Below are 11,657 nucleotides of genomic sequence, written 5' to 3'. Positions count from 1 at the left end.
TTGTGTGCAGGTGCGTGGAAGCTGTGGAATGGCCAGTGGCCATATTTTTCAAAGTGAGCAGAGAAGAGACAGGGGAAGGGGCAGAGAGTGAGCAGAGAGTGAGAGAATGAGATCGGGTGAGGGAGAGAGTTTAGCAGTGAGAGAGAGAAAGAGAGGGAGAAAGGGGGGGGTGGCTGCCATGGGAGCTGGCTGAGAGCTCGGCCATGGCAGCCGAGCAAGCAACCAGCAGCGACGGTGGCCGCTGGTGCAGGCGAGGAAGAAGGCGCAGGGAAGAAAGAAGGAAGGAAGAAGAAAGAGAAGAAGAAGAAGAAAGAGAGAGAGAAGAAGAAGAAGGCGCGCAGGAGCAGTGCGCGGGAGAAAGAAGAAGAAGAAGAAGAAGAAGAAGAGGAAAAGAAAAGAAGAAATGGAAGAAAAGGAAAATGAGGAAAAATAATAGGATTTTGGGATTTTTCGGCATGGGAAGTGATCAGGTACGTGGGTAAAAATTAATAGAAGCATGTTATATTTTAATTATAATTTTTCGCGATTAAAATTAATTAATTTGGGTCCCGATTGTGTTATTTGCTAGAAAATGATTTAATTTGCATCGGGAGCTCGAAAGAGACAGGAATCAGCTGATTTCAGGCAAGTTCCTAATCCTTTCCTCGTATTCTTTAATTCCCGTGAGAAACCCTGTGATTTCTCGTATTTTATACCCTCCCTTCGTCTGTTTCGGTTCGTTTATTAATTATGGAATTTGGAGTCGTTTGATTTAAATTTAATTTATTAAGCTGGCTTTATTAGCGTGATTTAATTTAAAATAAATATAAGACTCATTGAGATTTTAATTGTGGTGCGCTTACGTGGGATTTTAGACGGCTAAATTAATTATATTACACGGTAGATTTATTTGATTAAAGCCGCAATTTTATTTATTGCCAGCGAACGTTTTATTTCGCAGCGGGTGCGTAAGAAAAGCAAGGAACGGCCGTGTAAAGGCAAACTCTTAACCCCCTCTTCTTGATCTTTAATTCCCGTGAAACACCCCGTGATTTCCTGTACTTTATTCTCTCCCTTACTTTAATTCGGCTCCTAACCTTATTTGTTAAATTATTATTCATTTGTTCTAATTTAAATTAAATTCGAGGCTTCTATAATTTTATCCGTTGTGAGCCTACGGGGGTTTGTACCGCCCCCACTCCTTTCGGGAATGATGCTGAACCAGTTTGGGGACTAGGTTCCTAGACGTGAGGGTTTAATTACGATTTTATTGGATTTACTTACAGTTTTTCTCAAATTTATTTATGGTTCGGTTAGAGCTATCGAGCAGTGGGGCAAGGGTCGGTTGTTGGTGACGTTGGGGTAGACTATGGTACGGCCCTGTTGTGGACCGTCGGGTGGACACCCCTAGTCACTGGCCGTTGACCGGTGCCGGGCACTGCTGACTAACTCTGCCGGTATGTGATTTACTGCATGATTAGATACATTGTATTACTGTTCATGATTTGATATGCACATGGGTACGGGATGCATATTGGGATATCCATTTATTGAGAATGCTTGGACACGGACATTCTAGTTTGGTTAGGTTGCATCCAGCGCGAGCATATGCATGGCGTGTGGTTTACTATGTGGGCGGAGCATGGCCTGATGCCTGGATGTATGGGCGCCTTGTATCACGTTGATGCTCACTACGCCATTGCATTTCTATGTGCATTGCATGGATACTGATAGTATTTAGTTCTCGGACGGGAGTACCGTTCCGAGGGAGCCTATGGCTCGGTTGTCGGGAGTACCGACGGATACAGGTGACGGGAGTACCGGCCTGGGACAGCGCGCGCAGGTTTGTGGTGATATTTGTTGCCTTTCAGGGCAGCGGCAGGTTGGTATGGGACTTGGGTGCCAAGTGTCTTATGTGGGCCCCAAGGACCGGTATGTGCTTTTATTTTATGATGCTATTGAGCTGTTGTGTTGTAGCGTCTCATGGCTTGTGTGTGCCTGGGGGTTTATTCTCGGGTGAGATTTCTGATTTTGTGTAGCCTTCAGCCTTTTCTTCCTTATGCTTGCTGAGTCTCTCGACTCACCTTGCTTTCCATCATTCCAGGTAGTGGCGGCGTGGGCCATAGCAAGGGAGTCAGCTTTAACGGCAGAGTCGGTGTGGTGTACAGGCAGTCTCGTCAATCCCTATCCACTCTGATGTCTAAGTAGAATTTGCTCTATTATTTCGTACTGTGCCAGGTGTTTTCTCGAGTCTTGTGTATGTCGGCACAGGAGTTTGTGTTTATTTATTTATCTTGTGACCGCTGTGTTAGCGGGGTACCCATAGTGCATGTATGTCTTGAGCTTTGCTTCCGCTGTTCTTATTTTTTTTGTGTATGCATGCCGGGGTGGTCTTTGTCTGGTGTCTCATTCTTTTCTCCTCCCGTAGGCGCTCCCGTTCGGGTAGTCCGGGTGCTTGGGATATCCGGGCGGGGGTGCTTACAATGTTGGTATCAGAGCGTAGTTGGGGTCAGTTTTCGGGGACGAGTTCCTGTACACCAAGGTTGTCGGGTAGAGTTAGGGAGGTTTAGGCTAATTAAATAGGGTCAGGCTGCGTTAAGTTGAGTTTTGCTTATTTGAGCCAGAGATCGTGTCCCAATTTATATTCGTGCAGGGGTGATAAATGCATGTTAGGAAGGGACCGTGAAGTGGCATGAATGTGATTTCTTTAGGACTTGTGCCTATCCCTAGGTGTTTGGGTCAGTTGGTGATTTCGCCTTCATAAAGTTGTCGGATGTTTAGTGTTGTATGCAGATTTTGAGTATTCCCAATAGGACCTGAAGGCCTAGATTTCCAATGTACCCTTACCCAACTCGGATGTGCTCTCAGTATTGCATTGTTTATGGTGTCAGTGGGAACAGGAGTTTGCTTCTGGATGGGGAGGCGGGCAAGACGAAAAATGAATACGTAGTGAGATATATGTATCGGCTTGACGAGTTGTCTCAAGAGATGATCCACGAGATCTTTTGGGAACTGTTAGAGACAAGTCTTGTTCGCCCGTGAGCACATGAAGGACATGTGGAGGCGACTGACTAAAGTAGTGATGAATGATGTGAGACTTTGTTCCCATTATGATATTTTGCTAGGGCTGTAAGGTAACAAGTTGTCATTTGGGAACCTTATCAGGGGGCGATATAGGATGTGCTCGGGATTGAAGCACTACCTGGCACTCAGTCAAAGCCACTGTGAGGGTGTCGTCATAGCCACTAGAGGGACCTGTTGAACCCGGCTCTAGCATAGCTAGCAATGAGGACTTAGCCTACTTGGAAGATGAAGTTACCTCGGTTGCCAGGGGTGACGAGAGGAGTTTTAGTTAGTATGATTGGTAGGGGGGCTGTAATGCAAATGTGTGGTTGTAAATTACGAGTTTTGTAAGGATGGGAATGGTGTGAGAAATCATGTGCAATGTTTGAGGGTATTATGTAATGAGGTCGTGGTAGAATGTGACCTGGAGGTTCATGATTGAATTTTTCCAGGAGTGATACGGGAAGGTCCCACCATGTGAAAATGTGCTATAGGAGTCCGATGGTAAACAGTAGATCCGTAGGCACCGAGATGTGTGCCGGGTGTGAATGTATTTACGATAAGGCTAGGGTCGATCTTATTCCAAGAGAGATCTATGATGGGAAGTAACCGAGGGACTATTACAGGAATTATGGACTTGGAGTTTACAGTGGTTATGTTATTTGGAGATTTAGCATCACGACCTAAATAGGGTATAGGTCTTTAGTTCTCACAGGTGAAGTGGAGTTCAGGTGACGTCGCGATTGGCGTGTCGAAAGACTAAGGCTGTGAGATTCTGTAATAAATATGGTAAAACAAAGGTGATAGTAGACATTTTGGATCGTTGTGGAGCATCTGTGATAAAGTGAATTAGAAATAAAAAAAAAAAAAAACCCTCTAAGCTTTGATGTGGTGGGAGATACCAAGGTGTATGGCTAGGACCGAAGTTAGTTATAGGGTTAAGTAACTGTTGGGTTTTGCTGTAAGGGTAGTGGTTGCTATGAGTACGCGCGGTACTAATCACGGACCACATGCCCTAGGGTCGGTTATTGACCGAATGAGGAGATGAGACTCCTTTGGGTGCTGGTCAAGTGGTACATCGGCAGAAACATGAGATGGCTTGTTATGCCAGTCAGATGAACGCTTAACCACATCTTTAAGTTGCTTTTCGTTTTTGAGGCGACTTATGAGATGTCGTGGGAATGGAATAGTTTTTGATACGGTGAGGTGTTTTTAGTCGTACAGACTATAGAGTAAATAAGATCGGTTCTAAAGATCGAGTCCCAACTACCGTATAAGGTTTTGAGGAGGTCAGGGTTAATATTTAGTGATCGAGAAGAAGTATGGCCAATTAGCTATTTGGAGTTAAGATCGGCGGCAGGTTAAGATTGAGGGTTGGTGGTCACCGAATAAGTCAAAATTAGGTGTGTTGACTCCTTTAAGGAGGGGAGATCTGGCGACATTTAAGATCTCGAGGTGTATTGAGGGGGGAACGTGTAACCTTTGATAGTTCTGATTAAATGGCTACTCATGTTTATTAACAGGACCCCGAACGTACGCGGCAAATTGTGGGAGAAAGTACTGCCGAGAAAATGTTGTGTATCTGGTTAAGAATCAGTTGGAAAGAGTCAGACTAAAGGATATTACTGCTGAATTCTTGATTGAGGATGTCGTATCGTTTCCATGTTCCCATGGATCGTAAGTACGTGGCAGTTTCGATCACGTTATTGAGTATTAGCTTCTCGACATGCAAGATGGTGGCTTCACCTCTGTTACTATCGGTTGTATTTGTAGTTAACTGCATTTGCTTGGGGCTTTGTGCTATGAATCGGTTTATTATTGAGATTGATATGTGGTCGAGATAGTATTAAACGGAAGTGCGATGGAAACGCGAGATAGCTTTAGGGAGACAGTTGGATTATGATATTGTAATAGGCGAACCTTGTTATTTGTATGTGATATAATTGGTGACGTTCCTCCAGCTGGTTAGGGTATCAGGTGTCATAACGTGGTTCAAGCGAGGTGATGGATTGGGAAGATATGCTAGTATATTAAGTCAAACCGGATGTGTAGTAGACTTTGACTCGGGAGAACTGGAAAATGATGATATGGAATGTCCTGGAGGTGATGTTGGGTAATATATCGAGCGGTGTAAGTGTATCTTGAGGACATGGACTGAATGCGAATTTCGAGGACGAAATTCTATTAAGGAGGGGAGAATTGTAATATCCCAACATTAATAAAAGTGTAAATTAAGTTTAATTAAATAATTAATATGATATAATTTTGTGTGGTTGTGTGCAGGTGCGTGGAAGCTGTGGAATGGCCAGTGGCCATATTTTTCAAAGTGAGCAGAGAAGAGACAGGGGGAGGGGCAGAGAGTGAGCAGAGAGTGAGAGAATGAGATCGGGTGAGGGAGAGAGTTTAGCAGTGAGAGAGAGAAAGAGAGGGAGAAAGGGGGGGTGGCTGCCATGGGAGCTGGCTGAGAGCTCGGCCATGGCAGCCGAGCAAGCAACCAGCAGCGACGGTGGCCGCTGGTGCAGGCGAGGAAGAAGGCGCAGGGAAGAAAGAAGGAAGGAAGAAGAAAGAGAAGAAGAAGAAGAAAGAGAGAGAGAAGAAGAAGAAGGCGCGCAGGAGCAGTGCGCGGGAGAAAGAAGAAGAAGAAGAAGAAGAAGAAGAGGAAAAGAAAAGAAGAAATGGAAGAAAAGGAAAATGAGGAAAAATAATAGGATTTTGGGATTTTTCGGCATGGGAAGTGATCAGGTACGTGGGTAAAAATTAATAGAAGCATGTTATATTTTAATTATAATTTTTCGCGATTAAAATTAATTAATTTGGGTCCCGATTGTGTTATTTGCTAGAAAATGATTTAATTTGCATCGGGAGCTCGAAAGAGACAGGAATCAGCTAATTTCAGGCAAGTTCCTAATCCTTTCCTCGTATTCTTTAATTCCCGTGAGAAACCCTGTGATTTCTCGTATTTTATACCCTCCCTTCGTCTGTTTCGGTTCGTTTATTAATTATGGAATTTGGAGTCGTTTGATTTAAATTTAATTTATTAAGCTGGCTTTATTAGCGTGATTTAATTTAAAATAAATATAAGACTCATTGAGATTTTAATTGTGGTGCGCTTACGTGGGATTTTAGACGGCTAAATTAATTATATTACACGGTAGATTTATTTGATTAAAGCCGCAATTTTATTTATTGCCAGCGAACGTTTTATTTCGCAGCGGGTGCGTAAGAAAAGCAAGGAACGGCCGTGTAAAGGCAAACTCTTAACCCCCTCTTCTTGATCTTTAATTCCCGTGAAACACCCCGTGATTTCCTGTACTTTATTCTCTCCCTTACTTTAATTCGGCTCCTAACCTTATTTGTTAAATTATTATTCATTTGTTCTAATTTAAATTAAATTCGAGGTTTCTATAATTTTATCCGTTGTGAGCCTACGGGGGTTTGTACCGCCCCCACTCCTTTCGGGAATGATGCTGAACCAGTTTGGGGACTAGGTTCCTAGACGTGAGGGTTTAATTACGATTTTATTGGATTTACTTACAGTTTTTCTCAAATTTATTTATGGTTCGGTTAGAGCTATCGAGCAGTGGGGCAAGGGTCGGTTGTTGGTGACGTTGGGGTAGACTATGGTACGGCCCTGATGTGGACCGTCGGGTGGACACCCCTAGTCACTGGCCGTTGACCGGTGCCGGGCACTGCTGACTAGCTCTGCCGGTATGTGATTTACTGCATGATTAGATACATTGTATTACTGTTCATGATTTGATATGCACATGGGTACGGGATGCATATTGGGATATCCATTTATTGAGAATGCTTGGACACGGACATTCTAGTTTGGTTAGGTTGCATCCAGCGCGAGCATATGCATGGCGTGTGGTTTACTATGTGGGCGGAGCATGGCCTGATGCCTGGATGTATGGGCGCCTTGTATCACGTTGATGCTCACTACGCCATTGCATTTCTATGTGCATTGCATGGATACTGATAGTATTTAGTTCTCGGACGGGAGTACCGTTCCGAGGGAGCCTATGGCTCGGTTGTCGGGAGTACCGACGGATACAGGTGACGGGAGTACCGGCCTGGGACAGCGCGCGCAGGTTTGTGGTGATATTTGTTGCCTTTCAGGGCAGCGGCAGGTTGGTATGGGACTTGGGTGCCAAGTGTCTTATGTGGGCCCCAAGGACCGGTATGTGCTTTTATTTTATGATGCTATTGAGCTGTTGTGTTGTAGCGTCTCATGGCTTGTGTGTGCCTGGGGGTTTATTCTCGGGTGAGATTTCTGATTTTGTGTAGCCTTCAGCCTTTTCTTCCTTATGCTTGCTGAGTCTCTCGACTCACCTTGCTTTCCATCATTCCAGGTAGTGGCGGCGTGGGCCATAGCAAGGGAGTCAGCTTTAACGGCAGAGTCGGTGTGGTGTACAGGCAGTCTCGTCAATCCCTATCCACTCTGATGTCTAAGTAGAATTTGCTCTATTATTTCGTACTGTGCCAGGTGTTTTCTCGAGTCTTGTGTATGTCGGCACAGGAGTTTGTGTTTATTTATTTATCTTGTGACCGCTGTGTTAGCGGGGTACCCATAGTGCATGTATGTCTTGAGCTTTGCTTCCGCTGTTCTTATTTTTTTTGTGTATGCATGCCGGGGTGGTCTTTGTCTGGTGTCTCATTCTTTTCTCCTCCCGTAGGCGCTCCCGTTCGGGTAGTCCGGGTGCTTGGGATATCCGGGCGGGGGTGCTTACAAGAAGAACAATTTGAAAATTTAGAAAAGCTTCGTCTAGTGGTAAAACCCAATTCCTTATTTGCTTAAATAATTGAATAGATATATATAGCTTAATATTGATGATAATCAAAAGATATAGACAAAGAAATTAATCTGTAACATAGCAAACAAACCATGCCAAGATGGAAATGAAAACAATCACCAAGAAGGTTTTGCCCAATATGAAATCCTAGCACAATCAACCATTAGGCAAAGGCTTGATCTAGGGGAAACAAACATAGTAATTAAAGGGTAAGAAAAAAAAAAAACTAATCTAGTTAACTTACAAACACTCAATGAAGGAGATGAAAATGACCACATAGGGTTATGAAAAGGGTAGAAACCACATTCAAACTTCACCAACATCTATCTAATCAATTGTGACTGTAATAGAATGAACTAAAAGACCAAATAATAGATTAAGAAAAAGTCTATCATTATTGGTATAGCACTACTCCTTTGAAGACCAAGGAAACCTCTACCGAAGTAAAGTGCTAAAGACAAGCTTCATCCTAAGACAATATCTAGATCAACTTGAGAATATAGAAAATAAGCAAAAACCACACCTCATGTAAGGACCACAAAGGAATGACCCAAGAGAATTGTGACAATCGGAGAGGACATAAATGTCATTACCTCACCTAACCACAACCATCGAATATATATAGCTAAAGGTAAGCCATCACATCAACACAAGAACACTTTTTTGCGTAGAATGTCAAAGCTTCCCTTGAAACAAAACACAAACCCCCAACTAATCATGTCTATCAATAATCCAAAGGAAGTAAAAAAAGTGCATACTTGGAAAGGCAACAAGTTATTCATTGAAGTAGAGGTTGAGCAATGTGCAATGTATGGACTTTATTTCTAGGTAATATCAACTCAAAAAGTTTCAAACATTAGGGTTTTATCATCTTTTGTTCCATGGGTCAATCATCGAGTCCTACGATTAAATAAGAAGGATAGTTAAGAGAATGGGAAAAATCATTAACAAAAAGTTGAGAAAGATAAAAAGAAAGGAGAATGGGAAGATAACAAGGCAAAGACCTAATAATGATGAGGGCGAATGGCTATGCAGAACAAAGAAAATAGAATAAATAAAGAATGACGTATTAGAAAAGATGAAATAGAGAAATAGAAAAAACAAAAGAGATAGAAGAAATGAGACGATAGACAAAAATACATGAAGAATAACAAGAAAAAAGAGAAACAAAATTTAAAAGATAGTAAATAAGATGCATAATAGAAGCCATGGCAGCAATAAGTGATAAAATAACATCTCATGGGATCTATTCATGGTAAGGTGACAACAATGGTGTTTCATAGTTTTTGACTATAGGTGCACTTTGTTATTGATAATTGAATCCTTAAATCTAAATAGTGGTCCACATATAAATTTGGTTATTCATGCTGACTATTTTGATAGCCCTCAACATTTGCAACTTCTAGCTAGTGCCATATTTTTGTTATAAAAATACCTAGACGATTTGTCTTTTTAGTATTTATATATTAAATTTTAGTCTTTATTTTATCTAAATATTTAAACTATTAGATAGAAGGTTAAAATATCTTCTTTTTTTTCTTACTCCCAATAGCATTCACTTATGGGAAAAAAATCATGAAGTATCAAAATAAATTGGGGAAAGTAACTTTAATTTTCCAAACTTGGGGATAGTACATGCAATATCCCGAAAGTGAGGGATGAGTTGCGTAATTTAACGGTTAAATAAATTAAGCATGATATGTCCGACAAATCGAGGTCATAATAATATCTTAAAAAAATAAAAATTGGAACGGACGCGCGGCCTGGAACACAGGTGGGACCCGCGTGAGGTCAGTTCGAAGACACAGCAGGTACGGAAATGCGTGCAAAGTTTCGGTGGGAGCGAGAGGCGCGTGGGGAAGGAAGCGCGTGGAGGGTGCTCCGCAGAAGAGCACCCACACGCCATTCTCTGACCCTCCGGACGAATCTTACCTCACTCTTCTTCACTCACTTTTTTACATTTCATTTCTCTCTTTTTTACCGAGCAGTAAATTACAGAATTCGGAGGTTGAATTCCAATCTGTACTTACTTGCAGGGCTGGCTTACAGGCTGCACCCGGTTGCCGGTCACCGGCTGGCTACGGACAAAAGCCAGTGTTATTATGGGTTTAGGAGGGGGGTGGAGGATGAGAGAGAGAAAGAGACAGAGAGAGGCAGTTTTGAGAAACGGGTAATGCCTATGAATTCCCTTTTTGCAGAAAGAGGTGAATTGATGGCCACACTCTCCGTATTACTCTTATCTTCTTCTTCTATTGGAGTTTATTGATTTTGTGTTTCGGATAATTAGGGGTGAACCAGGAAAGCCCTGATCGCCGGTGAGCGGAGAGAGGTCGGTTTTTTATTTTTTTTTTATATATGTATATAAGAGGGGTGGAATTAGTGGGAGGTGGGGATTAGTATTAGGCAAAGAAAGAGGAGTTAAAGAAAAGTAAGAATGGAGTTTGAGGAACAAGAGGAGCAAGAGGAGGAGATTGAGATTGGAGGTAACTATGAGTCGCCGCTTGGCAACTCGTCTCGGCCCAAAATGGCGGGCAGCCCAGCCGACCAGCGGAAGCCCAAGTACAGGGAGTGTCTGAAGAATCACGCCGTCGGGATCGGTGGCCACGCCGTCGACGGCTGCCGCGAGTTCATGCCGGCGGGGCCCGAGGGGAGCCTTGATGCTCTCAAGTGCGCGGCTTGCAACTGCCACCGCAACTTCCACCGCAAGGACTCTGATTCCGCGGCCGGTGTCGGCGGCGGTGGCGGGGAGGCCTTCAGTTTCCCTCCTCACTATCACCACCCGCACCCGCACCAGCAGTTCTCGCCTTATTACAGGACGCCGGCGGGTTACCTGCACGTGGCGCCATATCAGAGGCCGTTGGCGCTGCCGTCGACGTCGGGCGGGGGGGGAGGCGGGTCTCACAGCCGGGAGGAGCAGGAGGATATTTCGAACCCGACGAACAACAGCGGCGGTGGAGGGGGGTCGTCGAAGAAGAGGTTTCGTACGAAGTTCACGCAGGAGCAGAAGGATAGGATGCTGGGCTTGGCAGAGCGGTTGGGGTGGAGGATCCAGAAGCAGGACGAGGCGGTGGTTCAACAGTTCTGCGACGAGACTGGGGTCAGGCGACACGTGCTCAAGGTTTGGATGCACAACAACAAGCACACTCTCGGTAAGAAACCCTAGAAAAGCCCCACCGCCCAACAACAAACATTTATTTCCATCTCTCTCTCTCTCTCTCCCTCTCTCTCCCCCTTCGTATATGTATTCTACTATTTGGGACAGCGAGAGTAAGTGTTAGAATCAAAATTGCGATTATGGCTGAGAATGCATTAGGCTGCTATTAGGTTAGGTTTATCTCTATTTCTTGTCTCTAGTTTTTTTCTCCTCTTTGGTTTGAGAATTTCTCCGAGCTGGTTAGTTTGTACTGGAACAATGAGTATGTATATTTTGCATATGGTTAGGTGGGGCTGCTTGATGATAAGCAATTTTCAATTTAGTTTCGTCGACTTTAGTGTTTGATAATTTATGGCTTTAAAGTTGTGTGCTGAATGTGTTTGATAAAGGTAGAGATTTAGAGGCATGGTTGAGTCTAGCAGAAACTAGCTTTGTTCATCTTCACTTTGACATCTAAACCCATGTTTTGTATCATCATCCAAGAGAATCCTATTTTGCCGATCCGCATTCAACATATTTGCTCTCTCTCTCTCTCTCTCTCTCTCTCTCTCCAATGACTTGAAGCTTATGTTTTTTGTGGGTTCTCAGTATTTTCTTTCATTTATGTGTGCTCACAGCCATTGCATGCGTGCAGTTAATTATTTTCTGGTCTTTCATCTCCATCT

The 11,657-nt window shown here is 43.5% G+C and overlaps 1 protein-coding gene across 1 annotated transcript; it reads left to right on the top strand.

Annotated features, from left to right (window-relative positions):
- The first annotated feature begins 9,954 nt into the window (after nt 1–9,954).
- On the top strand, nt 9,955–11,324 carry LOC127803167 (zinc-finger homeodomain protein 1-like). The gene has a single exon (XM_052339220.1). It carries the CDS (start codon nt 10,273–10,275, stop codon nt 10,999–11,001), a length of 729 nt encoding a protein of 242 aa, XP_052195180.1. The 5' UTR covers nt 9,955–10,272; the 3' UTR covers nt 11,002–11,324.
- The last annotated feature ends 333 nt before the right edge of the window (nt 11,325–11,657 follow it).

Source organism: Diospyros lotus, chromosome 6 (assembly GCF_014633365.1).
Source record: "Diospyros lotus cultivar Yz01 chromosome 6, ASM1463336v1, whole genome shotgun sequence".
NCBI lineage: Eukaryota > Viridiplantae > Streptophyta > Magnoliopsida > Ericales > Ebenaceae > Diospyros > Diospyros lotus.
This window is presented reverse-complemented; position numbering and strand designations above follow the sequence as displayed.